This window comes from Epinephelus fuscoguttatus, linkage group LG23, assembly GCF_011397635.1.
Source record: "Epinephelus fuscoguttatus linkage group LG23, E.fuscoguttatus.final_Chr_v1".
NCBI classification, from domain to species: Eukaryota; Metazoa; Chordata; class Actinopteri; order Perciformes; family Serranidae; genus Epinephelus; species Epinephelus fuscoguttatus.
Window position 1 is genome coordinate 13,122,730 of NC_064774.1, and position 27,982 is coordinate 13,150,711.

A 27,982-nucleotide genomic window follows, 5' to 3' on the forward strand; every position below is an offset into this window, starting at 1 on the left:
CTTTACCTTACTTACGCATGGCTTTCTCAGCCCAAACAGCACTGCCACCTTCAACAAACCCAGGCTCCGTACATGCGAGCTCCAGGTAGAGACCGTGCTGATACTACCTTTCCTAACACACCTTACTTACGCATGGTTTTCTCAGCCCAAACAGCACTGCCACCTTCAACCAAGCCCAGGCTCCGTACATGTGAGCTCCAGGTAGAAACAGTGCTGATACTACCTTTCCTTAGACATTCACCATACTCTATTTCACACGCTACATAGCATAACTACAATATAAGCTAAAGTTAAGGGAGATAGATAAACTCACAGGATCAGCAAACACACTCACCTTGCAGCATGGTAAGTTACAGGTGGCTGTACTCAACGTGGAGCCTGCATTAGTGTGACTGCAATCATCCAGTATGTATCATTTTAGTTGCTAAATCACTCAGTTGTCTCCTGATTAGTTGTTTAATTGCTGCACAGTAGTCTGGAAACACTCGCCTTCAGCTGAGTTGTCAAATTGCTCAGTTGTCCAGAATCACTCCTCTCTTGCTGAGTTGCTAAAGTTAAACTGTTGCTGTTGCATTGTCTCTTTACTGACAGGACCGACTAACATCTTGTCTAATCCACCAGTCCTTACATACTTAATCTGTACAACACGATTCATATCATGACAACACCAACATCAGCACATTCAGAAATTACCTTGGATGACTTCAGAAATGTGAAGATTTCTGTAAGAAAACAGCAAGGACTTCTGATCTGATATAAATAAAATTTTTTCCATAAGGTAGTCCGACAGGTTACAGGTGGCCGTACTCAACATGGAGCCTGCATTGGTGTGACTGCATATGTCTCTTCCTGGGTCACAGCAAATGAAACTGCATTGACTTCGATTCTTCTCAAGGAAAAGTAGACTAATAATAGAAAACCACCTGCTTGGCAGTAATAATGAAGCACAGCTTCCTTGTATTAAGTCCAAATAATTAACTTTCACAGAACAAAGAGGACACATATCAGGGCATTATATTTGTTTTTATATTTCAGTGTTATTTTTGACATCATAATATATAACTGGTCTCATCATGTGTCTTCATCAGGAGCCTCCAGGCAGCATCAGCAGCGTCTGGATGTTGGACATGTGCCGGACCCCGTAGGACAACAGCAGGGAGGGGTCCTCCATCATCTGGGTTTTGTACACCACCCGGATGTCACCCTCTAGGAGAAATAAAGAGACTTAACTCAGTGTTCGCTTACCACTGACGGGAGAGGAGGGGATTTGATGGCGTCACAGCAAAGTTTTGTATCAAGAAAGGTGTTAAACGTCAAATTTGTCAGTAATGATCCATTTCAGGTCCTGCACAGTCATCTTCTTCAGCTTCTCCTCAGCGTCACACAGGTCGATGATCTTCTCCTCTCCCCTGGGTCCATTTACTTTGAGCTGGATCACCATTTGGCTGCTGAGCCTGTTCAGTGAGGTGTGTTTGCTCAGGTACAGAGGATCTGGAATGAAACTAGAATGCCGATGCGAGGTTTTTATGGACGCCTAATAGGGCAACTGAAAAATCACATGACTTCAAAGACAAGTTAAACAACTCCATTCACTCCACTGTTGTTTTGGAGAAGGAGACGGGATGGGCTCAAAGCTGACAGCTGAGCAGAGAAAGAGTGAGTCTGGACAACTGAGCAATACGGCAATTCAACAGAAGACGAGTCACTCTGGACAACTAAGCAATTTAGCAACTCAATAGAAGAGAAGTGATTCTGGACCAATGGGCAACATAGCAACTGAACAGAAGACTAGTGATTCTGGCCAGCTGAGCAATTCAGCAACTGAGCAGAAGAGAAGTGATTTTGGACAAATAGGCAATGTTGCAACTGAACAGAGGAGTAGTGATTCTGGACAGCTGAGCAATTTAGCAAATGAACAAAAGAGAAGTGATACTGGACAACCAAGCAACAATGTAGCAACTCAACAGATGAGAAGTGATTCTGGACAACTGAGCAATGCAGCAACTGAGCAGAAGGGGAGTGATCCTGGACAAGCGAGCAATTTAGTGACTCAGCAGAAAATAAGTGATTCTGGACAAGTGAGCAATATAGCAACTCAACAGAAGACGACTGTTTCCAGACAACTGAGCTATAATTCAGCAACTGAGCAGAGGAGGAGTGATTCTGGACAACTGAGCAATGAGGCAACTCAGCAGGAGAGGAGTGATACTAGATAATTGAAAAGGAGTTTGTCCATTAAGAGGAGTAGAAGCTTTTCCTCAAAAATGAGAGCAGGTTTTGCATCTCGACAGAAGAGGAGTGATCCGGGACAACAAAGCAATTTAGCAACTGAACTCAAGAGCGGTGATTCTGGGCAACTGAGCAACTGTGTTGCCGCTGTGTGTTATGACGTCAACGACAACACATTTTCTTTCGTCGATGGAGATGATGATATGGACTGTAAGTAGCCAAGTTGATTTCAAATTTATTCAGCTATCTTAAAGACTATTAATAACCTCATCTATTATAGGCTGCTGTCTATGACTCATGTCTTCACATTATTAAGCTCTCAGAAGTTTAACCAGTAGTACTTGTTTTTGTGTGTCACATAGTCGAGTGCAATGACTACAAGTCTCTCAGAGCAAAGATGTCCTGTGGTCATGCTGTCACCCCGATGTCTCTCACCAACTGGTGTCGCTGGTTGTTGGACCAGGTAACGTATTGGCGAGTCAAATAGTTGGCAAAAAAACAAGATCTTGTGACCTCTCCCTGTGACTGACCATCATCACACTGATAGAACGCTGGAAAAGAAATGTGTTATTCATGTAGAGTGGCAGCTAAATGGATAGCCTTAGCTACGGTTAGCTCATTGGCCTACATTACCACTCGGCTAGTAGAAAGCACTTACTATTACTATTACTTATCATTTACTGTTGGCTAAATTAATATCGTTTGTTAAAGAGGGTTGGCAGAACTGAAAAATGGTTCATTTTGTGATAAAAGCACCAAATTTGGACAGCTGTATATCACAGATTGGCACTCAGATGACCATGACAGCAAAAATCCAACATGGCTGCCACCTTAAAACCATTTTGTCTATAACTCTTGAACCAGATGAGCTACAAATATGAACTTGGTGTCTTTTTTACGGTTTTGACTTAACGAAACACAACTGAATGCTTATTTCTATGATTGGATGCATCTGGAACTCTTATTTGCATATTTCCAAGATGGCAGCTACAAGAAATAAGTCCCCGCAACAGGACCTGCCATTGGTGCTCGAGGCCCTGTTGAAGAATCCCTCCCAGCCTCTGGAGCACTCCTCTCTGAAGGCGTTGACATCCAAGACAGCTTTGCTGTTTGCGTTGACCTCAGCTAAGACAGCGTATGAACTAATCGCCCCATCTGTGCACCCAAGTTGCTTGCTACTTCATGTTGACCGCAGTGGGGCTTCTCTCACACAAAATCCTTCCTTTGTTCTCAGGAACAGAAGGAGTTCGTTCAGGTCATGAGTTATAGAGTTAGATGCTTTTTGTCCTCCACTCCATTAGGGGGAAAGGGAGGCAAAAACGCATCTGCTCTGCCCACTTTGTGCTCTGGCATGTTGTGTTGAACCCACGCCCTCCATCAGATGCACTGAACAGTTGTTTGTGTGCTTTGGCTATCAAAGAAGAAGCCTTTGTGGGATAGAAAGAAGGTTACAACATTGTAACCCTAGTTCTACTAGCACAGGCAGAGCCCTCCACCTAGGGGTCCTGTTGTTCCTATGCCACTCGCTGAAGAGGGTATCAGATCTCGATCGCAGGAATCTGCGTCCAAATATACTGTGGGGTCCGCACCTCTTCTGGTTGGCACGTCCCGATTGGCGGGCTACGTTTATGCTTTTCTCAGTGCGCGAATGCATGCTCCTGGTTAGAGGAGTATTACCCAGTATTCATACTCCGTATGATTTGATTGTGGATAAAGTGGGCATACACTCTCACTCTGGACATGGAATCACAACATGGACAAAGCTCATCCCCTCAACTCTCAATTTGGGTGAAAAAGTGTGTGTAAATTAAATTTTTTGGTAATATGCAAATTAGAGAGGATTATAAAGTTATATTATGCTTTTAAAATAAATCATGAATCAAAGTATCCCAAAGTGTTTCTAATGCTTAAAATTATTCAACAGACACTAATTTTTCCAAAAGAGATGGCATCATGTGATGGGCTCAGGAGTTGTAATTCCACTGTTTGGCCACTACAAAAATCGGCTTCAAAGCCCAGCTCATTTCCTGGGGGCCTGTTAGCAACAACACTCAGGTGCTTGGTCTTGCTCTAGCTGACCGTGTCCGTGTCTATACAGTAGCTTAAATTCTTGTTTTTCTTTTTAATTCATTCATATTAATTCATGAAAGTTTGTCTGATTTTCTTTTCAATCCCCAAGGGTGAGTGCAGATTTGTGTGTGGCCAGACTGGCTGTGATGTTGAGTGGACATATGAAGAAGTTTGTAAAATGGCTCTGCTGACCCCTGGAGAAAGGGATTACTTTGAAAAGAAACTGTTCAGTAATGCTGTCAAGAACTACTTTGACATCAAATCAGTAAGTACCTTACTTACACTTTTTACAATCAGTTCTTGGAAACTACATTTCCTAGCTGTGCACTCATATGGGCCTTCAAAAGATGGATTTAAAAATATCTCTATCTTTGTTTTCTGAATGAACAGTGTCATGGCTGCAAGTGTTCTGTGGTGAGAACTGACCTGGATAATCTCAGGGTCTGCTGCACAGTGTGCACAGCTAACAAAAACAAAGCCTTCTCATTCTGCTGGCAGTGCCTGAATGAATGGAAACATCCATCTCCATATTCAGACCGCTGTGCGAATGAAGGTTGCATCAACAAATCACTAGAAATATTGATGACCTGCCCAGATATCACCTTCAAGAATGTGAGGGGGGTCACTGGCTGTCCCTCCATCCGTGCCTGTCCCACCTGTGGTCTGCTGGTGGAGCATGACAGAACTCACTGTAAAAATGTCACATGTCAGCAGTGTAAGGTGGAGTTCTGTTTTGTGTGTCTAAAGCTCGCTAAAGAGTGCCAGGAGCTGAGGGAATTATCATACTACATACTTTGCCCCAGTGGTGTCGCCCCAAGACAAACCTCTATACCTGTATGGCAGAGGAAATAGACTGTGAGTGCATCAGCTTCTATTGATTTAACACTGTACTTTTTTGTTTTTTGAAGCTAGCTAGTTTCTTTACAGTATCATGTATCTATAAGCCTGTTTATAAAGTCTTATGTGGTATTTATACTTCTGCATATAATTGACGCTGTACCTATGGTGTAAGCTCTGCGTCAACGTAGAGCCTACACTGTAGCCTGACGTGCACCTCCCCAGAAATTTAACTACATGTTGTGGCAACGCAGACCTCCTGTCTGTTTCTGTAAGCTGACGCCATTTCCTTCAGTGGAAACAAAGCTTTTATTTACTTTAATTTCACAAATAAGAAACAATAAATTGTGAAGACAAAAAAGCCTCCACAAAGAGGAAATCTCAGCTCGTTGCTAGGCTAATTTATACAATGTAAAATGCCATAGGCTTGTGCTAAGAACGTTAGCATGTTGTATTTGTTAGTATAAGACAGTTGTTTTGTTGGTGAACCTTGTGAGTTGCAATGTAGCTGAATTATGTACCGTTACCTTTGTTTAATGTTGCTGTTGTACCTGGTTTTATATGAGTAGAGGAAAAGTCCGCTAGCCACTAGGCTAATTTATACGATGTAAAATGCCATAGGCTTGTGCTAATAACATTAGCATGTTGTATTTGTGTATAGGTTTAGCAATGTTTTCTCATTATTGTAGTATAATTTATTGTCATCATGTCTGGGGCAGGAACCTGTCATTGGCTTTGCTATATTTTCTGTTCAATAAAAAAAAAGTCTGATTAAAATGTACCATTTGTTTGAATTAATTATTTAATTATTTCTCTTTCACATTAGTCGGAGAAAAATAAGCCACGAAAACCGCAGTTTCGTCAACACTGAGCTCAACATTCAAAGTTTTTAAAGGCAGCTGTTTGCTACAGCTCAGTGTGATGGTCCGGGGCAGAGTGGATCCTGATCCTGCAGGAGCAACATTTCCTCACAGACACCACGGCTGCAGCCAGGAGACACACAGCTGCAGTGACGCCGAGCGCTGAGGCTGCAGTGAGCTCTGCGGGAAGTCTGATGGGCGACCAGGTCTCGTTCTGGGCTGAAGTTACACTCTCACTAACCAAAAAGAAAAAAGTAATATGAGTTATAGATTAATATAAATAAATAAGGCGCTTGCTGTTAGTTGTACTTGCCTTGTTATAGAAGCAGGAAATGTAGTGAGGTCATCTGAGGGAGGAGTAACGTCAGGGTACACACATAACCTCCTGTCAGGGCAGTGGACTGAACCCTGGTATCCTTTGATCTGACGGTTAAAAACAGCAAAGAACAGATAGTGTGATGAAAGTTCAGATAAGAAGTGAGGATCTGTTTGGTGCTGTATGTAGCATTTGTTTAAAGATATAATTAGGCCCTTTTTTGACTTTGACTGACAGGACATTTGTTAGGATGAAAGGGGGAGAGGGGGCATGCAGCAAAGGGCTGTAGGTTGGAGTCGATCCCACGGCCGCTACAGCAAGGACAAAGCCTTTGTACATGGGGTGGCTGCTCTACTAGGTGAACTAATGGGCGCCCTGTACAGTATGGAGCATTTTTAAACATCAGTGTATTATTGTCACATCAGGTGTTATGTTTTGGTAACGACCTTGTTTTTAAAGCATATTGTACCCTCTCTAAATACAGTGTTGGAATGTAACTAAGTACATTTACTCAAGTACTGTACTTAAGTACAAATTGGAGGTACTTGTACTTATTGATTTATACTGTGGTAGCATAGGGTTGTGTCATGTTACCTGAATGGCGCCCCCTGCTGGACAGTTCACCCACTCAGAGCCAGACACCTGGATTTGGTACCTGTTCGGTCCAGTGCACCTGTGTCTGTAACAACGTCCCTCCACTGAGCTGTTGGACAAAAGAATCTGACTCCAGTTCTAAAAGACAGAAATCAATGTTAAAGGAAAATTCAACCTACAAATTATCAGTTGTGTATCAATTACTCTCCCCATGTTACACACTGAATTAGTAATTTTCTCAGATGCCTCCATAGTGAACGAAGAATCCAAAAACCAGGGAAAATTCTTGGTGAACTGAAGTCATAGGGGTCCATGTTTAACAATACCAAAAGTATATCAGACTGTCTGTTTATAAACTCTCACACAACTCGTTGTTATTGTGTGACTTTGGTGAATCCGAACTAACCCTTCAAAACACCAAAGTTGAACAATAACACAAACCAACTGCGCTTCCCAATAGCCCCTTTTCCACGGCAGGAACTTTTATCATTTACCTGGGCTTTTGAAAAGCTTCCCCTGAACAAAGTACCTAGTAAACGGGTAGGACTTTTTGGATTCCCCGGAATTCTTGAGGGGCGGGGCTGTTTGCTGAAGAACGCTGATTGGTGGAACACACACTTGCAGCGTTCCGCACTTCGGTGCCAGTATGGCTGCAAACTTTATTTCATTTCTACTAGCTTCACTTCTTTTGTGTTTTGATCATTTGGAAAATGGAGCAAAAGAAGTGAAGCTATGAGAAGTGGATGGACGACGAGTTCCAGGCTCTTTGGAGCGTGTTTGCCGAGGAAGAAATTCAGCAGGAATTCGACCCGAAACGACTGAGTCTATGGAAGAATAGCCGACAAGCTGTGACGACAGCCTGATTTGAATAAATTTTCCTGAACTTTGAGGTGCGGTGGAAACGCAAACCACACAGATTACCAGGAATACTTTTACCCAGGTAAATAAACTCCTAAGTTTTTGGATTCTTCGTCCACTGTTGAGGCGTGCAAAAAAAACCAAAGTGATAGACATATGGCTACTTGGTTGTTAAGTATCCCTTCAAACAATAGGAAACAGTTAGTGACAAGCATTCACACACATGCTCACACACACTCACCTGTCTGGTCAGGCTCGAGAAGAAGCAACGGCTGCCGAAACCAAAGATCTCGCCGCTCTCTTCAGCAGACTGCCTGCCATTTTCCTCTTTCCAGCATTCACTCTGAAGAACAGGGGGAGGTAAACGAGCTAAAGTGTGATGCTGCAACGGCAATAAAATGCCACAGATTGCAAGAAAACAGCATTGGCCCCATATTCCTGCTTTACACATGAAAGGATTAACACTTACTCCATTCTTGAGGGGTTTAAACACCCTACATCCCTCCAGGTATTGATCAGTCTGGCACTCCCCCTTGTGGAGATGAAGATAATGACACCCAAATCCACTGAGAGGAATAATATAATAAAACAAATATTAGTGCTGCAAATATAGTATGTCAATAAAAAGTGACCCACATTCCACCTAAAAAAACATAAGCAGTCATGTAGAAAATAAATACATAACTATAAATCTACCTGCCAGTGCAGAAAAAGGACGAGGACTTGTCCTGACAGGTTGACAGAGAACCAAACATGGCTCCTTCACCTGTTAAAAAAAACACATTTAGCCAGTTTTATCTATTTTTGTCTCTACTTCAATCTAATGACATATAATTCTGTTTGGGTTTTTTTGTAATTATGATCACGTAGATTATACATTTGTTCATGTGATTACATTTAATATCTTTATCTTTCCTCACCGTCTCCCCACACTAGACTCTGTGCCCGGCTCAGGTCGACAGTGTACCAGCCTGTGTCCTGTAACGCATTTAAGGTGACTGGGTCGATCTGGACCGTGGTCCAGTCCCCCAGCGCCGCGGCCATGATGGAGCCCTGCAGGACCCGGGACTCCCAGTGAGAGGACACTCTGCCTGGAGGAACATCCTGAGGGAAGAGTGTCAAACATGTAAGGAGAGCACACACTAAATCTACAAATAAGGTTAAAGGGAAAGTTCACCCTATAGAGAGAGCTATAAATAAATGAATACATTTGTAAATAGCATTTTTGCTAACTCTGGCTGTGTTATGTGTTTTATTAATTTGCACTGTCCTGTCTTAAATAAACTAAACTAAACTAAATTAAATCAAATTAAATTAAACATCTGTAAATAAATAAAGGTATACATAAATAATTAAGAAAAAGGTGTGAATAAATAAATACAGGTATAAATGCAAAAATATGAAGAAAAAAAAGATGTACAAATAAATAAATAAATAAATAAATAAATAAATAAATAAATACGGGTATAAATGCTAAAATATGGAAATAAAAATACATATAAATAAAAACAGGGATAAATAAATAAATGACCAAACCAATACAGGAATAAATAAATGTGTGAATAAATACAGGAATAAATGATTAAATAAATAAGGAAATAAATGTTTAAAAAAAAATCAATGTTAAAACAACAATGTGAAATTAAATTGATTAATGCATAAATAAATAAAAATTGACAATTAAACAGGTCATAAATAAATGGATATCTTAAATTTATTTCTACTTGTTGTGCGACTACATTGATTGATTTCTGTATCTGTATGTTAATGGGGTAGGTACTTCTGCATTTATTTATTTTTTATTTATGCATTTATCATATATTTCCATATTCATTTCAGTGCTTATTTAATCTTTTATTTATTTATTTCTGTATTTATTTACACATGATTACATCATCGTTGTCATCCAGATTCAGCTTGTGGTGCTCAAAGTGGCAAAAAAATACATTTAAAAAACTAAAAGCAATGTCTCTTTACAGAAATCATGACCTGGTTATTTTAGTTTGTAGTGAGCAGTTTCATGCAGGAACTATTTTCTTTCTACTGAACGACACCTGCCAAGTATCACAGCACAGAGTGGAGCAGTGCCATCTAGCTCCATTATATTGGAGAGAAGGCAGGCATCTCTACAGCTGACATCTCCAACACTCATTAACTAATTGTCAGAGAACAAATATAAACACTGGATTTTTTTTGGGTGAACTGTCTCTTTAAACTGGAGCTACTCAGTACCAGGTTCTCTAGCGGCCCCCCTAGCTCAGGGTCAGTAGATGCCAGGTGCCTCTTAAGTTCTGAGATGACAGACGGGGTGTAAATCCTCATCTGGCCGGATCCATCAGAGTGCATCACTTTGCCTCGAGGAGAACAGACAGCGCCCACTGGAAGAAAAAGACCATTCTCTGACCAATGCATATCAACTTTTATGTGTAGAAAGGCGTACTTGCTTATTTTAGACAACATATTATATAGGATTCTATTGTTGATCCTCTTAAAATCCTAATTACACACGCAATTAAACACTATTATATAAGACTGTCATACCACATCATGTTTCAAAGTTTGACACAGTGGTATCAAAATGTGTTTAAAACCTTGAGAGGAGGAGGAGCAGTCTCTCCAGGTGTGGAAGAGATCTTTAGAGAAACCAAGTGCATGAAACAGCTCGTGGATCACAGTCTGGAAAACAGAGGAACACACACAGACTTCCTGTATTCACACAGAGCCATTATTTGTTTTATTTGGTGTCATCTCGAAAACAAACAAATTTTATAACATTTTATCAAACTGCCTGTATAAAAAAAGAAGCCTAAATATTATAAATGGTACCTGAACAGTAGCCTCGTGGCTGTATGCGGCTCCTGTCAGCCTGTCCCTGCAGATGACCACCACCCCGGCTACAGGTCGTCCATGAGAGTCCGTCTGACAGTGGACAGCGTAGGCCAACACATTAGGCTGAGAGGTGAACAGGACATAGTATGAGGTAAATAACAGCAGTCAATGGCAGCATGATGACCGCAAATACTTTTGAGTGCAGATCTCAGCGCAAGAGAAGAAACATTTCATCCTGAAATAAAAAAAAAAGACAGATGCACTTTGTTTTAAAGCTTCTTAAACATTTTGTTTGTCTGTTGCTGCTTTTTTTTTTTTTTAAGAAAATGATAAGAATTTAAATTGTGAGTGTTTAAGATGTGACAAAAAAATTTTACTTAAAATGTTTGAATTTTAAGGGTCATTTAAAAAAAAAATCTTGTGGTTATAATGGATTATTTCAAAAGCTCAGAACGTTAAACACGTAAATTACTGTATCCTTACGTTATTTTATTTCCTTTATTATTTCAGCCATTTTTGCATATCTGTTTTATAGTAAACATAACTTTTTAAATTTTAAAGGTCCAGTGTGTAGGATTTAGTGGCGTCTAGCAGTGAGGTTGCAACCGACTGAAACTTCCTCCATGTGCCAGGCGTTGAGAACAACTACGTTAGCCGACGCAAAAACGCGAATGGTCCCATCTAGAGGCAGTGTTTGCTTTGTCTGTTCTGGGCTACTGGAGAAACAAAATGGCCGACTCAGTGGAAGAGGGCCCGCTCTGTATGAAGATAAAAATGGCTCATTCCAAGGTAACGAAAACATAACGATTCAGGTGATGACAAGCTAAAGAAAACACCATGTGCGGCCCCTAATTCCCGCACGTGGGACCTTTAACTGCCATATTTAATTGAAATTGAAATTTCCACCACTAACGATGCTGCCATACACACGACTGAGTCACATCATGAATTGATAAAGTTCATACAAGTTGAATCAGCCTGTGATTTCAATTTTCAATGATCGATTGTGATCGATGCTTTTGGTTTCCATTGAGCTTTTTTACGTCATTTTGCTCTCAACAAAATATAAAATGCACACCAGGAAAGATTTCCAACTTTGTTCATCAAGATCTAATGTGTGGTTTAAGTGTTTCCCTACTTTTTTGAGCAGTGTAACTACTTTGAAACACTTCTGAGACAGGTTTGAAAAGTGGGTTTTCACCTCTGCTCGGCACTTGTCAGTAGCCTGTACATGGAGGTACAGCAGGAAGTCGGTGTCCGAGACTCCAGCACCGTCAGGACGGAGCTCAGTCCTGTGAGGTGAGTCAGCCTCTGGGTAAATATCACATCCAGCCAGGTGATCATCTGGGATCTGTTCTGAACAGGGACGGCAAACAAGCAGACACAGGTACATGCTGTGTGTGTTTTTTTTCCCAGCTTACCACAGGAATACACTCCAAATCCCTCTGACTGATACTCACTGTCACATCCAGACAGGTCTCAGATCTGTAGTTGCTGTTGGCTCGACCACACCTGAAGGAAGAAAACTGACTCGAGTGAAAGGGGGAAAGGTGGGATCTATTTTAAATGTAATTTAGCAACATTTTAGTGCTGATAATATATTTAGTTTTATCGATTTATTTATGGTGATTTTCGTGTTGTAACAAAGTGAAGTTTACACATTTCACAGATAGGCTATATGTGAATTTGCTCTAACACACACACACACACACACACACACACACACACACACACACACACACACTGGATACACACCTGTTGTAGTTGGCAGAACTTGAATTCCTCCAGAGAAACTTGCAGTATTTATTTACGTCTCTGTGGAGCAACAACGGGCCTGGTGCTCTCTCCACTGTTGAAAGGTCAACAGTTCATTATAGTGTGTGTGTGTGTGTGTGTGTGTGTGTGTGTGTGTGTGGTCTGTTTGGCCACCTGACAGTAAAGACGACACCATCCTCACAGCCTCCTCCACAGCGGCCTCCAGCCTCTCTTTCTCAGCCTCTGATAGCTTGTTGCTCTCCCTTGCAATCCACGTCCGGATCCTGATTGGCTGTGGAGAAGCAGGAGTGGGCGGGGCTATCTTTCCACTAACAGGTGATGTCCTCTTGAGTCTGGGCTCGTTGTGTGGGCCGTCTGCAGCTCGGACCACCCCGGCCTGGGCCTGGATCTCGTCGTGGATGCACTTCTGCAGGGCTCCAGGCAGCTCCACCACCATCAGCATTACCACCAGCATCCCCACCCAGAGTCTCTGGGATGGAGGTGAAACCATAATTATAGCTGAGACCTATTTCAGGGTCACAGCGAGGATGGTGAGTAGCTGTTAGACATTTTGGGTGAGGAGCTTTGAAATAAAACATTTTTTTGTACCTTTTGTTTGTTCCAGTCTGTTGTAACCAAGTCTCACTCAAGGAAAAGTCTCGTCCTGAAATCTCGTGAACATCTGGTAAGTATTCGAAAGACTTTCTGTACACCAACGCAACAAATTTACCAACACTCCTCTCTCCAACTTCCACCATTTTGTTCCTGCTACGAATCACTTCTCGTGAGATTTCAGAAAGAGACGTCTTGCTCAGCGAGATTTGAACACAGAAGTGTAGTGACCTGGGGTGCACACGCACAAAACAAGGCCTGAAAGAGGCGTGCACCACTTTCCATGGAAAAGTCACAATCTATAAAAACAGACTTGATGAAAGAAACTTTGACCCATGCTAACGAACATTTTGGAGGCAGGAAACGGGCAACACAGACGGTGAGGTGGAAGTCGGACTGTAGAAATATTGTCAAATATTTTTCGGCGCACGCCATTTTTGACTTTTGTCTGTCCGTACATTTTTGGTATCGATCCACTGCATTCTTTTATAAATGAGATCTCTGGAAGGGTTTATGTGTTTTTTTGTTGTAGAATCATATCATAAGCAGAAGTCCATTTAGCATGAGTGATTGAACTTAATTTAATTTAAAATTCCAGTCTGTAGGATTTAGGGGGACATATTGGCAGACATGGAATACAATCTAATAAGTGTGTTTCCTTTTTTGTATAATCACCTGAAAATGAGAACTATCGTGTTTTCATAACCTTAGAATGAGGTATTTATAGCTATTACTCCATACCCATCGGTAGCTTTGTCACCTTCTACCTATGCCAATCCTCAATGCGTATGTGCAGTTTCACATAGATTGACCACGTCAATGAGTAGAAAAACGTGGGACAGACAGAATGACACACTGACAGTTTCCGTGATTATGTACAGCATACCATACCATGACTTAGTCATACCAAAAATTAGAAAAAAACAACAACATTGGTCCACAGGGGGAGCCACAGCGATCGGTCGCATTTTAGCCATTTTTAAGCATTTTTCTGTTGTTATAGCGCCACCCAGTTGCCAATTAGAGTTAAATTTCTCCAGTCACCTTGAGGCGTCCTGTTCTACATATCTACCAAGTTTAGTAAAAATCCATATGGCGGTTAGGCCTAGATAAGAAATTAGCTCTCTAGCGCCCCCATTTTGTTTGATGGGGTCAATAATGGAGGGGTCCCCTCAGATTATGTGTGGTCATATGCCTACAAAGTTGCGTGGTGATGGGTGAAACCCTTGAGATGTTATACACCTTTATGTGATGAGCCACGCCCTCCGCAATATTCATTGCCTTATAGAAGCTCAGTTTTAGTAAGTTTTCCAACTTTTGCCAAGAGGGAACTTTAGATATTGGTCCCTAGATTATGTTCACCCAGTTTCATGCAGATCGCTCAAACTTCCTAGGAAGACATCGATTTTAAGTGTTGTTCAAAAAATTCAAAATGGCGGAAAATCTATATAACTGGAAGTTATGGGTTCTGGAGGCAAATTTGTTCCTCATGAGGAGAGGCATCTCTGTGCAAAGTTTCATGTCTCTACGACATACGGGGCATGAGATATGCCCATTCAAAGTTTCAATCGGTTGCTATAGCGCCCCCTTTGGCCAATTGATGTAATATTGCTTCATTCGCATCCTCCCATGACCCTCTACCACTGTGCCAAATTTCACATGGATTGACCAAATCAGTGAGGAGAAAAACATGGAACAGACACACAGACAGAGTTTTCGTCATTATATAGTAAGATATAGAGAGCAGGTCCAGAGGCCTGTGCTACAAAGCAGGATTCAGAGTAAGCGATGTAACTTCAGGGTTAACTCTGGGCTTTCAGTCCTACGAAGCTGGTTCTCTTTTTAGTGGGATAAATGTCTGTGACCTCTGACCCATCACATCACTGAAGAAAAAAAGCATCCATGGATGAAAGTCCGCAGTGACAGGTAAAACAGAGTAACCGATATATTGGCAGAGGTCAGTAGAATCATTTCATTGTTTCAGGGCTGTTTCCACTGGTTTTAAAACAGATCATCTAACAAACGAAGAGATCGTTTACACACTTAGATGATTTTAGCAGGATCAAAGGTCATCATGAGCAAATTTTAGCCTGTGGGGTTTAACTTTGAATGACTCTGCTCTGAGGAATAAGGCGATAGAACGCTGGAGCAGCTGTTAAATGCAGAACAAACTTCAGCTCCAATCATCACTTTCCTGCAGCATTAATTAATTAAATCAAAATAATTCCTTATATTTACCTCAGTCCATCCATGCAGTCTGAATCTTCAGTGGCAAACAGCTTCATTTTCTCTGCATTCGCCTTCCATGCTGCTCACCACAGTGTTGATCTGAACTTCTCAAAGAGCAGTCACTGCAGAGCTCTCTCTCAGGGGTCTGTGAATTTCCATAGGAGTTTTAAATACAAAGCACAATGCAGCGACTCTGTCATCTGCTACTGAGGTGTCAGGTGTCTTTTCACGCACCCGACCCCCCAACACAACACCACCCAAACAAAAAACCACAATACCCAACACCTAAAAGTGCAAATCGTTTAATCTCAGCCACATTTTTACTTATATACAGTGAAGTTGACCCTAATAAACCATAGAATCACTTTCTCTCTTATTTACCTCATTACATTGCAAATTTAAAACGTCTGGCTACTCCACGTCGACCCTAATACATTCAACAAAGCAAAACAACTGAAGAGGAAAAAAGAAAAGTAACTCGCTGAAATAAAAACACCATAAAATGTACAATAATACAAATGGCACACCACAAGTCTGTTGTGTCAAAATGTGACAGAATGATTCCCCTCGAGGGTTGAAGATTCAAGTTGAGGGTTTTTTTTGTTTTTTTTTTTGTGAATTCGGGGCCCCTTTCGTCAGCGGGGCCGTGCACACTACACACGCACACACATCCTAAAATCAGGCACCGAAGAGATTGTCTTTTGACACATTTGCTTGTTTAGATTACATACATTCACTTGGGAAGGGTACACGAGCATGTGTGTGTGTACTCGAAATGTTGCAATCAGTGTGCACTATAACAGGGGTCCCAAAAAGTTATTGCCAGCTTGCAGAGTACATGCATTATATTCATCATGTTACAATAAAGCCGTTGATGTGTCGGTGCGTGCTATGACGTGAGAAAACGTGTGCCTCCGTGTGTTTTTGGTGTGCAGTGTGTATCTCAGGAATCATCGAGCCATCTGCGGGAAACTCCTCAAAAGGCACTTAAATAGGGGGAATTTTTTTTTTCTTAGATTATCTGTGATATAACATGAAACCGGATGCAAGTGGCAGAAGTATGTGGAGACAATCCACATCTACAAACATACTCCACTGTCAATGTAAGACTCAAAATGCAAATGCATTCACACAGTTGCAGTCATACAAACACAATATTTTCCATCTAAAAACTCATTCAATCTGACAGTAGCCTGCCTCAGTTTCTGGATAGGGAAGATTCTTCTGTGCAAAAGTTTACCTTCAATGTGCAGCCTAGCATTAATAACTGTAAGTGCACGTCCAATACTCACCTACACTCACTCTCAAACATACCTCGGCCATGCTTTTCGTCTAAAACTTTCTCAAGGAGGTCTTTGAAAAAAAAAAAAAAAAAAAAAAAAGGTAGAATACTTGATTCCAACAACTCAAAGCAATTTCAAAAGGCACCAGACTTGCACAGTGCGGGTGAGTCTCGCCGTGGCCTGTGCTCGAGTTCAAACAAACGTGGAAAGACTGGGTTTCAGTTATTATCAGTGAGTAAAGGAGATACGAGGAGAGGTGGGTGGGGGGAGTCATTCAGGTGAGCATGGGCACGTCATCCTCTGAAGTGGTGTCTTCAGACAGGGGGATAAGCAGCACGTCGTCGTCTGAGGAGGATGAGGAGGAGGAGGAGAACGAAGGGGAGGCGGAGAGGGGCATGGAGTTGGTGGAGGAGGACGAGGGCGAGGCTCTGAAGAGGGAGATGCTCAGGCCCAGCGTGTGGAAGATGGAGGCCAGGGAGGGGCTGCTCGGGGGGACGGCGACGGGAGGAGTGTGGGGAGTGACCGGGCTTGGAGCTGGGGGAGCGTACGGAGGTGGAGGCGGGGAGGCGACGGGCGGCAGTGGCAGTAGAGGAGGCGGCGCTTCCTGCTGCTGCTGCTGCTGCTGCTGCTCTGACTGAGCCAGCAAGCCAAGTTTCTGAGGCACCGGCTGGTTGACCGCCTCCACGGCTGACGAGGAGCTGGTGGGAGTGGAGTGAGCTGGTTCCTGTCCGGAGGGAGCGGCGTCTGACTGCTGCTGACCGGAGCTGGACGCTTGACTCGGCCTGGAGGGAGGTCTGGGGATCAGACCCCACCTTCTCATGCGGCGAACAGCCCGGCGGACGAATCGGGGCCTGCGTCTGCGGTGTGGGGAGTTGGCGGCATCCTGACGGAGGAGCTGGAGAATTCCCCTCAGAGAGAGAGACGAGGTCTGAAAAGGAGCAAAACAGTTTAAACACCTTCTGCAACTCTCACTCAGCATCCTAAAGTGACACTAAATTATCTCAAACACCAAACGCAGTATTCACAAGACTGCCATCTAAGTATAGGGAACGATTAGGTAGCTCAGCCAAATCCCATCAGACAGAACGGGCTTTGTTTTATACACTTAATCCCTCCGCCTCCACTACCTCAGCTGTCCTCAACACCTAATAATAAAGCACATTAGTGTGAACCTGCATGGTAACAGCACATTAGCTTTATCTTTACACTTCCTACTTCAGCCCACAGCCTGCTGGGGATTAATACTGATGTTAAAGCCGAGCTCAGACATATAAATCACATAAAACAATGTGTACTATGGATTACAGTGTGCTGAAGAGTCGAGAGAAAAAATGTGGGGTTGTCATACTCACACATGTCTTTTAAACTTAAAGCATTTAAATAACTTGTTATGCTCCTTTTTAAAACTGGGGAAGGAGTTTACCACATGCATTTTTTGCTAAAACTGTGATATTTAAAACACGTCTGCGTACGAGCAGACCTGCCTGGGCAAGCACGTGCTTTGAACTCTGCTCGTGCAAAGTGCAGATACATGTGTTATGGAAGTACTGAGCATTCGACTGGATAAATGAGACCTGGATTATACTCCACAAGTTGTGTGAGAGTTTGTAAACTGATGTTTTGATTTAGTTTTGCTTATCTTAGCAGCCCAACTTTAGTCCAGTTCATCAACTTTGGGCCTGTCCCAATACCCTCCCTTAGCCCTACCCCTAGATTTGCGTGTTCCCGCAAGGGGTAGGGGTGTTCCAATTCCTTTTTGCATGTAGGGGTAGGGGGCATAACGAGGGGTTGTGGGTATGAAACTAGCCCTTCGGAGCGAGGGATTTCAGATGCTGACTTGCTAGCGTGGGGTAAATGTCGCCATGGCTACCACTGAGCACCTAACGTTACAGTCGTCAGGTTGCTTGTTAGCTAGCTAGCTAGCTCGCACTATCTGGCGTCTGTCATCTGTCCCCTTCTGCAAAATTGTCGGATTTTTCACATTATGATAACACGCCAGCTAGTATGACTATGCTGCCTCGTAATGTTAGCTGGTTAGCCAGCTAGCTAGTTAGCAGAAGTCCCCTGTCGTCTGTCGTTCATCAAACGAAGCATGATGAATACAGCAAACGCGATCGGTAGGATGAACTCAACTGGAGACTCCATGGTAGATGCTGGTTGGAAATGTAGATGGCTCGCAGCTTCCTGTTTAAAGTAGTTACGTATGCATGAACGTAACCGACGCAGTGACGTAGTGAATGGTGTCCCAATTCCTAGGGAAAGATTTCTTGCAATGCACCATTCTGCAACGTTCTAAAAACCTGCGGTTCACACCAATGCAACCAGACGAGATGGTGTATCATCTCTATGCAACAACTCTCTGTACTTCTGTTCTGATTTGCAGCTTTTCAGACTTATTTTGTGGCTGAATATAATTTGTAGCTTCTTAAAATATGAATGAGGACAGTGATAGTGAGGCGCTGGCTATTAAAGGTGGTATTACCTTTTAAAGATGAAACATTAACAACTGGTGTCACGAAGTAATTTATCAGAAATATGTAAACAACACAAAGAATACGCCAAAAATGTTGCAAGCTGCAGTGCTCGACAGGTTGCTCTAGTCTAGACCACGTCAGCAGCTCTCAAAGTATTATCAAAACCCAGTCTCCAGTTCCTGTGGTCTCTTTTCTCTCACCTCATTGGGGTTTTCTGTGGGGAAGTCCTCCACTGGGGGGATGATGCCCTGGGCAATCAGCTGACCGTAGGAGGGAGGAGCCTGCTGCTGGATCAGCTCCGCTTCCTGGCGGCTGATTGGTGCAAACAAGCTGCCAGAAAACAGACGCATTTAGATCTGCCAGAGCACAGCCAATGTACATATGTGTTTATCTTTCAAAGCTATCAGTGTTTTTGTTATATGATAGTTTTCACTTGTACTTAGTTGAAAAGTTTAGTTTTTTGAAGAGAACACATGACATTTGTTGGAGAGGTGTTGTCTGGCAACAACTGAAGCCAGTAGTAAGGAAAACAAACCTGTGACTCACCATCTCAGATTATTGGCACTACTCTATCACTCTGAGTCAAACAATATCCCTATTGGCACTCAAAACATTTACCTGTACTCCCTGGTCCTGAGCGAGTACAGTTTACAGGTGCAGCCCATGGCGATCACCAGCAGCAGCCCACAGACCAGGCTCCCCACCGTTGCCGCGGTGATGACCTTGCGGGGCAGGATGACGGTGCAGTTGAGCTCGTCTGTTCCGTCCTTACAGTCCACCTGGCCGTCACAGCGCCAGCTCTCAAAGACACACCTGCAGACGGGAACAATGGGCCATTTGTGTGTTAGAGTGTCCAGGAATAACTCGAGAGGGAGATTCAGTTTCACATAAAGCTGCATCCTAAAGTGTTATAATAAAACCATGGTTGTAAACCAGCCTTATGGCACATAATTAGATAGTGTGATCGTGTATGATAAGATGTTATGTATTTAATGAGGTAATGTAAGAGTTGAGACGAGACGTGAATCACACAGCAGATGCAAGGCCCCGTTTCGACCTGGTATTAACATGTGTTTTGCGTGATCTGATCACAAGTGGACCACCAAGACACATCGGCATCTACACCTGGGTTTATCATCCATCTCCAGCTGACCACTTGTGTTTACATTAACGCCCCTTGCATAGTTATTACATCCACACTTTTGCTAGCTGCTCTGTAGCATGGTTGCTAGTCACGTTAGCAGTTTTGTCAGTACAACTGGAGGTATCGCCATCAGCAGAATTCAACCTGTCTCCTGCCATAGAGCAAAACAATAGATGGTCACGCAGCACTTTGTCCAACTCGAAATGAAGCCTTTCTAGATTACATATTGTTCTGTGCTGAAATGATGTCTTTAGTAGTGAAGTGTTTTGTGTTATGTATGCTCTAAATAGGTCACATGAAAGTTCCTAATTTTGCAGTTATACATTCCAAGGTTTGACAGTAACAGTAACCAGGTTGCCATCAGTGGACATGAAAAACTGAGAAAGGAGACAGCAAAATGTGCACCCCCAAAATTTAAAAATTTTGTTGCATTCGCGATATTTAAATATTGGCGTTACCATCAGAACCAGACAATACTGCACGTGCATTGGTGCATTTACTAGGGTGCACACAGCAGGCATCTGTTTTAGAGACAATGATGATACAAATGGTGCTTACCATACAACTGAAGACTTTGAAGAGAATTTAGTCTGACATCTGACAAATCTCGAGACAAAGTGAGTAACTTACACACTTTAAGATGTTGCACAGACTAGGGATCTTACAGGGTCACTATTTGCTTAATTAAAACTAGATTCCTTTTGAGATTATTTCCCATCAACATTCGAAGTACGACATATTAATTGTCGACAATATTCTTGTCAATTCAGTATCAATATAATCTATAAACTGTATTTGCTGTATTAAACTTTTGGATTTTGTCGCCTCAACTTGCTGCCAGCATCCCTGGTTAACTGCACCATTTTAGAGGCAGGAGACCGTGGAAATGTGAGGCGAACGGTTTCAAAAATTAAAGTTTCTCACTAGCTGGTGCATCAGATACACGCTGCATTAAACACCAACTCGTGTTCACTCCACAACTCCAACAGTTTCTCCTCCTTTGTTCATGTTCTTGTGCTTCCCCTGAGTCCCCTCAATGTTTACGGTCTGCCCAGTTTGCTGCTTCCTGTTTGGTGCTCTACAGAGCGTGGCCATTTTTCACTATTTGCATGCGCCAAGTCTTAACTTTCAATAATACTGAATATATTTGATCTTGTCAGAACGTCAAGACGATAAAAAGACTTACTTCAGACAGCTTGAATTGAGTCTTACGACCACTTTACACCAAACGATCAAGACCACTGGAGCACGCACCAGCTGATGTAAAACTCTCATGATTTTTTTTCCGACATTGTAAATTTGTCTGAGACAGTGAAATCGCTTAAAGAGTGATTTGGCTTGAGGCCACCATTAAGGTGTTTGACTGTGGAGTGAGAAGTTCGACTAACTATCAATGTCACAAACAAATGTGCGAATTAATTCAACTGACAAAGACCCAGACGCACCTAAACAAGGATAAAACAAAACTACAAAATTTCTTGTTTGGTTACTGTAATAAAGGTTGTAATTAATCTGACATAAAACAGTGTAGCATCTTAATTACTCTAAAAATAAACTGAATGAATGAATACAAGGCAAAAATGAAACATAAGAAATATTCTTAGGGTTTGTTTTTGGAAAATTCAACATAGATTCAGCTGCTAAAGTTTGTTACTAGTGCGGACTGTTTTTAAATCATTACACCCGTGGACATTTAACCACACGCTACACAGCTTTAAACCCACAAAATACAGAATTTAGGTGCCACCAGGGCTGGAAAATTCACTCTTTTGTCCACTTGCCACTGTGGCTTGTGGATTCCACAATCTACCAGTTACTCAATGGACTACCATTGTTTTTTTGGCTGGTGAGTGAAGCAAATCTAGCAGCCTAATTTACAAGGTAGCTGCTGATTTCCAACCCTGGCACCTACTCTTAGATGGTCACATTTCTGCACACACCCTCTGACGCACACACTTCCTTCCAACAAAGACACACCTTGATACTGATACCACAGTGAAAACACACAAACCATTTTACCTCATTTGACAAAACAACTATGTAAAACCAAACAATAGTAGCTGCACAGCCTCTAAATGAACCTTGAAGACAGACTGTTTTGTCAATTGCAGTTTCCAAGGTCAGGAATGAGCTTTGAACATCAGCTTTTAACTCGTGAGCAGCGTCTAAATGGACACTGACACTGTGAGCTTGTTTTGTCAACTGCTGTTTCCAAGGTTGAGAAGAGAACAATGGGTGTCCTCTCTGAGCCAGAGAGATAAAAAAGGATTCTAACACACACTAACCTGTCGCTGTCACAATGAAAGGTCCCTGGCTGACAGAAGGTGCAGTCTCTCTCGTCGCTGCCATCAGCACAGTACAGCTGGTAGTTGCATCTCTCCGTGACTGGGTAGCACACCGGTCTGCCAGCGAAGTGACTGGATGCCACCGCTCTCTGCCCCGCTAAACCACAAGCAAACTGACTCAGACCGCAGCCCCTGCAACCCTCCTCGTCCTTTCCAGTCTCAGGACAGTCCCATTTCCCGTCGCAGTGCTGCTCCTGGGTAAAGCATCCTCCTGCTGCTCCGCCACACCTGCCCTCCCATGGGGGGCAGTAAGTCCCGACATGGAAAGTGGCGTTAAAGCCACTGCCCTCCGAGCCAGGAAGCGTCTCATACGTCAGCGACAGCAGGCCAGTGTGAGATTCAACTTGGATTGATTTGTAATTGGAGGCGCTAGTGATCTGAAGATGAAGAAAGGGAACATAACGTTAATAAAAGAGTGATTATGTAGGTTTTAATAAATGTTTGAATGCATGATCACAGTTAAAGAAACTCACAGTTTTAATAACTTCTCCTTTGCCTTGCTCTCTGTTGTACACAGTGAGTCTATCCCCGGGTCCCAGCACCAGCTGCTGCAGGTCCAGTCTCAGTGGTCTCGAGTCCTGAGGATCCACAGTCCACACACAGTACAGCGCGGGGCCCCGGATGGCTGGAGGAGAAAAGGTCCCATAGAAGGTCTGCAGGAGCCCTCCACAGGGCCACTCAATTGGAGTGGGCGTCACAACTGGCTCCATGCGAGTCTGAGGCTGCTCTCGATCCACCTGGGCCTCCTCCTCGTCCCTCTGCTTCAGCAGCGCCCACAGATCAGACTCAGAATCTGTAACGTGTTGCCTCTCCAAGTCCCTATCATAGTTCTTCTCACTGTACGGCTCCGCTTTGGTCTCATCTGCCTGCGTGCTGCCATACTTTGGGGGTTCTGGGGTCTCCTCTTCTGCCTCACAGCCCTTTTCATCAGTGCCGAGGCCGGCACCTTCACCGAGACACTCCACCTGGCCGTTGCAGCGCCAAGAGAGAGGAAGGCAGCGGCCCCCCAGGCACTCAAAGGATGTTACTGGGCATTCACCAGAGTCTGGAGGTGTAGACACAGAAAGGAATAAAGGATATAAGAAGGGGATTAAGATCATCTTTTAATAGGAAGAACCCAAACTGGCAGCAAAAATGCGGAGCCATATTCAATTTCTTTGTACTGTTATACTTTGCACAAACTGATAAATACCTCTGGCGTAGTTCAGCAGAAAAGACGACACCGGAAACTGATGCGGGAAGAAGTGGTGCACCACTGTAATGTTCCCCCCCGGGAACTCCATTGGCTGCGGCAACTTGGAGCCACATAGGACAACCGGATCACCGCCAGCTGATGATTTTATAGACACCCATTCCTTCCTACACCGTGCTGAAAACTGGGAAAAGCTGAGAAAGGATGTAGAGTAAAATCAGCATCTTTGAGAGTAGAGTGAGACCCTTTAATATCTTGAAGGACACGATGGGCAATGCTGCAAATCAGCGGATGTTTGCATATGATTTCAGAATCACTGTGGTCAAGTTTCGGTTTGCTGGATCACCCTGTCTGATTGTTTTATCCATAGAGTTTCTTGGGCAGTTTTTGTTCATGCTGCCCACTCCCAGGCCATTCCCAACATTAGGCTATATCCTAACCACAGAATATGAGCAGGCACGTTCAGGTTCGCCATTTTGTTCTACATAGCAAAAACATTTGTCTCACTGTTATGTCTACACAGTGAAAGTCCTGTGCTTGACCCATTCAGTACACTTATGATTTTTTTTATTATAAAAGTACCACTTTAAATCTCAGGTAACATCCGAGATTGGCTCGTACTAGCCCTAACCATGACCTCTTTGCCCTATTCTAACTGCTTCCGACCTCAAGGCGTCAAAGTGATGAGTACAAGTCAATCACAGCAGGCAATGGGATCAATAATAATGGGTCATAGGGATGGGTTTTAATATTCATTCATTCATTCATTTTCCGTAACCGCTTATCCTGTTGGGGGTCACAGGGTGTATCTGGTATTTCAAATTCCCTCAGTGCCTTTACCTGAGAACAATCGGTTCTCCTTCTGCACCCTTGATGATCCAGCAGTCATAGGTGGGGCCGAAGCGGTAAGACCAGCTGTGGTAAGCAGAACTCCGGATCTCTCCCACTTTACCGTCTAAGACTTGGAGGGAATGCCCACAGCGGGCTGAGAGACAGCAAGACAGAGGAGCAACAGAAACAGGTCAACACGGTTCCTCTTTTAAAGGTTACAGTGTTGGTGTGTGGTGCTAAACCTGCGAGAGGTTGGACAAAATGTCAGCAGCCTGACTATTTCGGCTTCAACCTTAATGTGATTACACCAGTTTAGCTTCATGTAATCACACTGCAGCTGTAAATCAGTGTGTGAAGAAGCAGAGTGGCACAAAAACAAAGCAAGTTAAGCGAGCCTGATGCCCGCTGTTAGCATGACGATGACACGGTGTAGGTTAACCAGAGAGTGACATTGAAAAATCCTTCATCCAAAGTCACAACATGAGATAAAGTGCTGAGTAGTGTGTCTCTTACCGGAGCAGAGGGCTGGCTCAAATGCTGCGGAGGAAATAAGCAAAAACAGAAAGAGTCAGGCAGGTGTCTTAAATCACCATGGCGGACAGGTTGTAAATGTTGTAGGACACGAGAAGTGCAAACATGACCTTTGCTTCATAAACATTTAAAGCCAGATATACAAACAGTCAATCACACTGGTAGGTCTGCATTCACTCACCTGCTATGGTGACAACTAGGACGGCAAAGAGGTTGTAAGTGACTGTCATTGTGGTAATGCTTCTCCTCCAAAATGTTGGAAATTATGTAAAAACCGAGGACTTTAAAAGGATAAAAAAAAAATGTCAGAGAAGAGCCATTATGGGAGGTTTGATCAGGAAGACTTCATCTGTAAAGTGAAAAAAAAAATGATTAGGAGGTGTGTTAGAATTGGCTGTCAGCCATTAAACAGTCATCCATTAAGCATCATAATGTTTGGCTATAACTAGAGCTCAATTAACCAATTATTCCATTGATAGAAAATTAATCAGGCAAAAATACCAAGAATATAATGTTATAATTTAACATATTGGGGTTTGGAAATGAAGTCAGGATTTAATGAAGTCACTGTAGGTTTCTGGATACTGTAACGGGCTTTTCTCACTGTTTTCTAATGTTCTGTAGACCAATTGATTAAATGTGGATATAAACAGATTTACAGTATGTTTGCTAAAGAATATAATTGGTAGCTGCATCCCTGGTTTGGCTATTACTTTGACAACAAATAAGCCAGCCAACACATCGAAACAGTTAATTTAATATTTGTGATTAGGGCTGAAGAATTAAGTTGATTAATCAACTGTGAGAAAACCAATTGTCAGCTGTTTTGATAATAAATAATTAAAGAAAAATGCTTGTCAAATGTAATTATTTACTCGTTTCTTACTCTTCTATGATCAAAATAGTTTTTGAACCATTAGTCAGACAAAACAAGCTGTTTGAAAAAGTAAACTTAAACTGTGGACTGCCATTTTCTTTAAGATTTTCTCAAACAAACGATCAACTAATAATGAAAATAACTTTTTATCTGCAGTTGTTTATTTAATCTAAGACCTCAATGTAAGAATTATACTTTTTTTCAACTGAATAATATCAACAATACTTTGCGTGCCGATACTGTATCGATACACAGACACTAAGTGTGGTTTTTTTTTTTACATTTATATATACTTATCTAGGATACAACAGTTGACAGTTATCATACTGTGCACATTTGCTTATCCATTATATAAAAGTTGACGGTTATCATACCATGTACATTTGCTTATCTGTGATATTTAAAAAGAAAATGGATGGAAAATCTCCCCTTTATTTTATAGTCAAAGGGAGACTTTGTACACATACTTCCATTGACAAAATAGTTTCAAGTTTCAATTATAGTAATATAACGTTTGTTCAACCAAAATTAACTCTACCATTTTCATTTTTTTAAGGGTCACTCTGATTGATGATGATATAAATTCTGTAATACCATGAAACTACAATGTTTTCTGAGATGGTTATCATACTGTATAACTCATACCACTGCAACCCTATGGCCTGTATGTAATCGCAATACTCAGCACATCACAAAACCTTTAAAATCACAATAATACTGCAATGTGATATTAGTATCTTGACGATATCATATTGTGAGGTTTAACTTTTATTGTAATTCAATAAATTTCCTTGACTCCAAATCCATTTTGCAGTCTTCCTATTTTTTAATGGCGCTTATTTTCAGTCAATTTTGGTTTGTCTGCTCAAGTGCTCCCATTTGAAGCAGTTTAAAGATGTATTTATCAGATGGATAAATGTGACTGATTGAGTATCGAGTGCAGCTATTTTAATCAAGGACAACAGCTCTGGCCCTTACAAAGTGAGCACTGACATATACAGACTGACATCCATAATCAATCCATTACTTTTATATATCCGGGCAGAGAAACAATACATGAATACTGTTAGCGGGGCCTCTTGAAGTTGACATTATTTTGATCTTGAACATTGTGTCTCCTCACAAACACAACACACACACACACACACTGTGACTTCCTTCCTATAATCTTCTCAACAATGACGCCAGGAGTGTTAGCATTTCCGAGAAGAAATCCTCGCCACACAAACACTTTCAAAGCCTTTCCCAGTAAAGTTAAACTATCAGGATATCGACTACATGTCATTGAATACCTCATTTAGCTCCAAACAAATTAAGATAACGTCCTGAGATAACGATATGGGATAGTTTCGGTTTGAAGGAGAGGGAGGGAGCAGCTGCTCGCCGTCCTCAGTCACAAGAGCTTTAATAGCTAGCTACATGCTAGCTAACGGCTAATGCTAACATCCTGACTTCTGTCTTCGTTTAAACGCTTTTTTTAGACGGCGACACCACAAGGAAATGTTTCCGAGCACCTCATGGAGGACTTAAGTACCCAAATAAATCCCAACATGTAGGTCAGAAGCGGCAACAACATGTTTAAATGATTAAAAAAGGACAGGAGCCGAGTACGTTACCATGTCAGTCGGCCTTTCTTGTTGACAAGTTCTGATCCACTTCCGTGTACTTTAGCTCATGACAGAAGGGGGCGGGGCTTAGCTGTGCTTTTATTCCATTCATAAAACTTTACATTTTTATTCACATTAAAACGTTTTGCACTAAATATGAGCCTTTGCAACAACACTGTAAATGTATATATTGCTATATATATTCCTCCAGGGCGGCTAATGTGTTAAAAGAAAAAAGGAGTTAGTGTGAAATGTTTATTTCTTAACACAAGGTGTCAGTGTCGGCTCATATAGGCTAAATATATCAGTTTTAATTCACAGAAAATGTGTCTGGGACCTCCAGGGCTCCTTAAAACGACCAAAGTAACTTAGTAAATATTGTGCAATTTATTTTTAAAGTTCAGTATTGTCAATTTTTTTGCCTCTTTAATATTTCAGCATTGCCAAGAAAAGTAGGCTATTTACATCCCAGACATGTTTCAGGACATATAAAATTCCTCTGTTATACT

The 27,982-nt window shown here is 42.2% G+C and overlaps 3 protein-coding genes across 3 annotated transcripts; 1 reads left to right on the forward strand and 2 right to left on the reverse strand.

Moving 5' to 3' along the window:
- Positions 1–2,264: 2,264 nt before the first annotated feature.
- LOC125884309 (probable E3 ubiquitin-protein ligase RNF144A-A) lies at positions 2,265–5,411 on the forward strand. The gene is made up of 4 exons (XM_049569208.1): positions 2,265–2,439; positions 2,592–2,692; positions 4,409–4,564; positions 4,690–5,411. The coding sequence occupies exons 1-4, from the start codon at positions 2,265–2,267 to the stop codon at positions 5,149–5,151; spliced, it is 894 nt and encodes a 297-aa protein (XP_049425165.1). The 3' UTR covers positions 5,152–5,411.
- Positions 5,412–5,852: 441 nt separating this feature from the next.
- Positions 5,853–15,399, reverse strand: LOC125883823 (leishmanolysin-like peptidase 2). The gene is made up of 15 exons (XM_049568406.1): positions 15,199–15,399; positions 12,523–12,874; positions 12,349–12,442; positions 12,054–12,105; positions 11,795–11,944; positions 10,591–10,716; positions 10,356–10,440; positions 9,997–10,142; positions 8,685–8,868; positions 8,461–8,530; positions 8,234–8,330; positions 8,006–8,107; positions 6,907–7,044; positions 6,310–6,419; positions 5,853–6,232 (listed from the first exon to the last, which is right to left on the reverse strand). Exons 2-15 carry the CDS (start codon positions 12,857–12,859, stop codon positions 6,043–6,045), a joined length of 1,881 nt encoding a protein of 626 aa, XP_049424363.1. The 5' UTR covers positions 12,860–12,874; positions 15,199–15,399; the 3' UTR covers positions 5,853–6,042.
- Positions 15,400–15,475: 76 nt separating this feature from the next.
- Positions 15,476–27,518, reverse strand: lrp10 (low density lipoprotein receptor-related protein 10). Its single transcript, XM_049568481.1, has 10 exons — positions 27,483–27,518; positions 25,171–25,338; positions 24,972–24,995; positions 24,468–24,612; positions 23,628–23,821; positions 22,909–23,480; positions 22,376–22,812; positions 19,565–19,759; positions 19,147–19,276; positions 15,476–17,400 (listed from the first exon to the last, which is right to left on the reverse strand). The coding sequence occupies exons 2-10, from the start codon at positions 25,217–25,219 to the stop codon at positions 16,747–16,749; spliced, it is 2,400 nt and encodes a 799-aa protein (XP_049424438.1). The 5' UTR covers positions 25,220–25,338; positions 27,483–27,518; the 3' UTR covers positions 15,476–16,746.
- Positions 27,519–27,982: the final 464 nt, after the last annotated feature.

Coding starts and splice junctions, on each gene's coding strand:
- LOC125884309 (XM_049569208.1), top strand. CDS start 2,265: ATGAGAGCAGGTTTTGCATCTCGACAGAAGAGGAGTGATCCGGGACAA. Junction 2,693..4,408: donor GTCGCTGGTTGTTGGACCAG/GTAACGTATTGG, acceptor TCAATCCCCAAG/GGTGAGTGCAGATTTGTGTG. Junction 4,565..4,689: donor ACTACTTTGACATCAAATCA/GTAAGTACCTTA, acceptor CTGAATGAACAG/TGTCATGGCTGCAAGTGTTC.
- LOC125883823 (XM_049568406.1), bottom strand. CDS start 12,859: ATGGTTTCACCTCCATCCCAGAGACTCTGGGTGGGGATGCTGGTGGTA. Junction 12,443..12,522: donor GGTGTCGTCTTTACTGTCAG/GTGGCCAAACAG, acceptor ACCTTTCAACAG/TGGAGAGAGCACCAGGCCCG. Junction 8,869..9,996: donor GGGGGCCGCTAGAGAACCTG/GTACTGAGTAGC, acceptor CTCTTCCCTCAG/GATGTTCCTCCAGGCAGAGT.
- lrp10 (XM_049568481.1), bottom strand. CDS start 25,219: ATGACAGTCACTTACAACCTCTTTGCCGTCCTAGTTGTCACCATAGCA. Junction 22,813..22,908: donor AAGGAGAAGTTATTAAAACT/GTGAGTTTCTTT, acceptor CTTCATCTTCAG/ATCACTAGCGCCTCCAATTA. Junction 17,401..19,146: donor CCACAGAAAACCCCAATGAG/GTGAGAGAAAAG, acceptor GCTCCTTTTCAG/ACCTCGTCTCTCTCTCTGAG.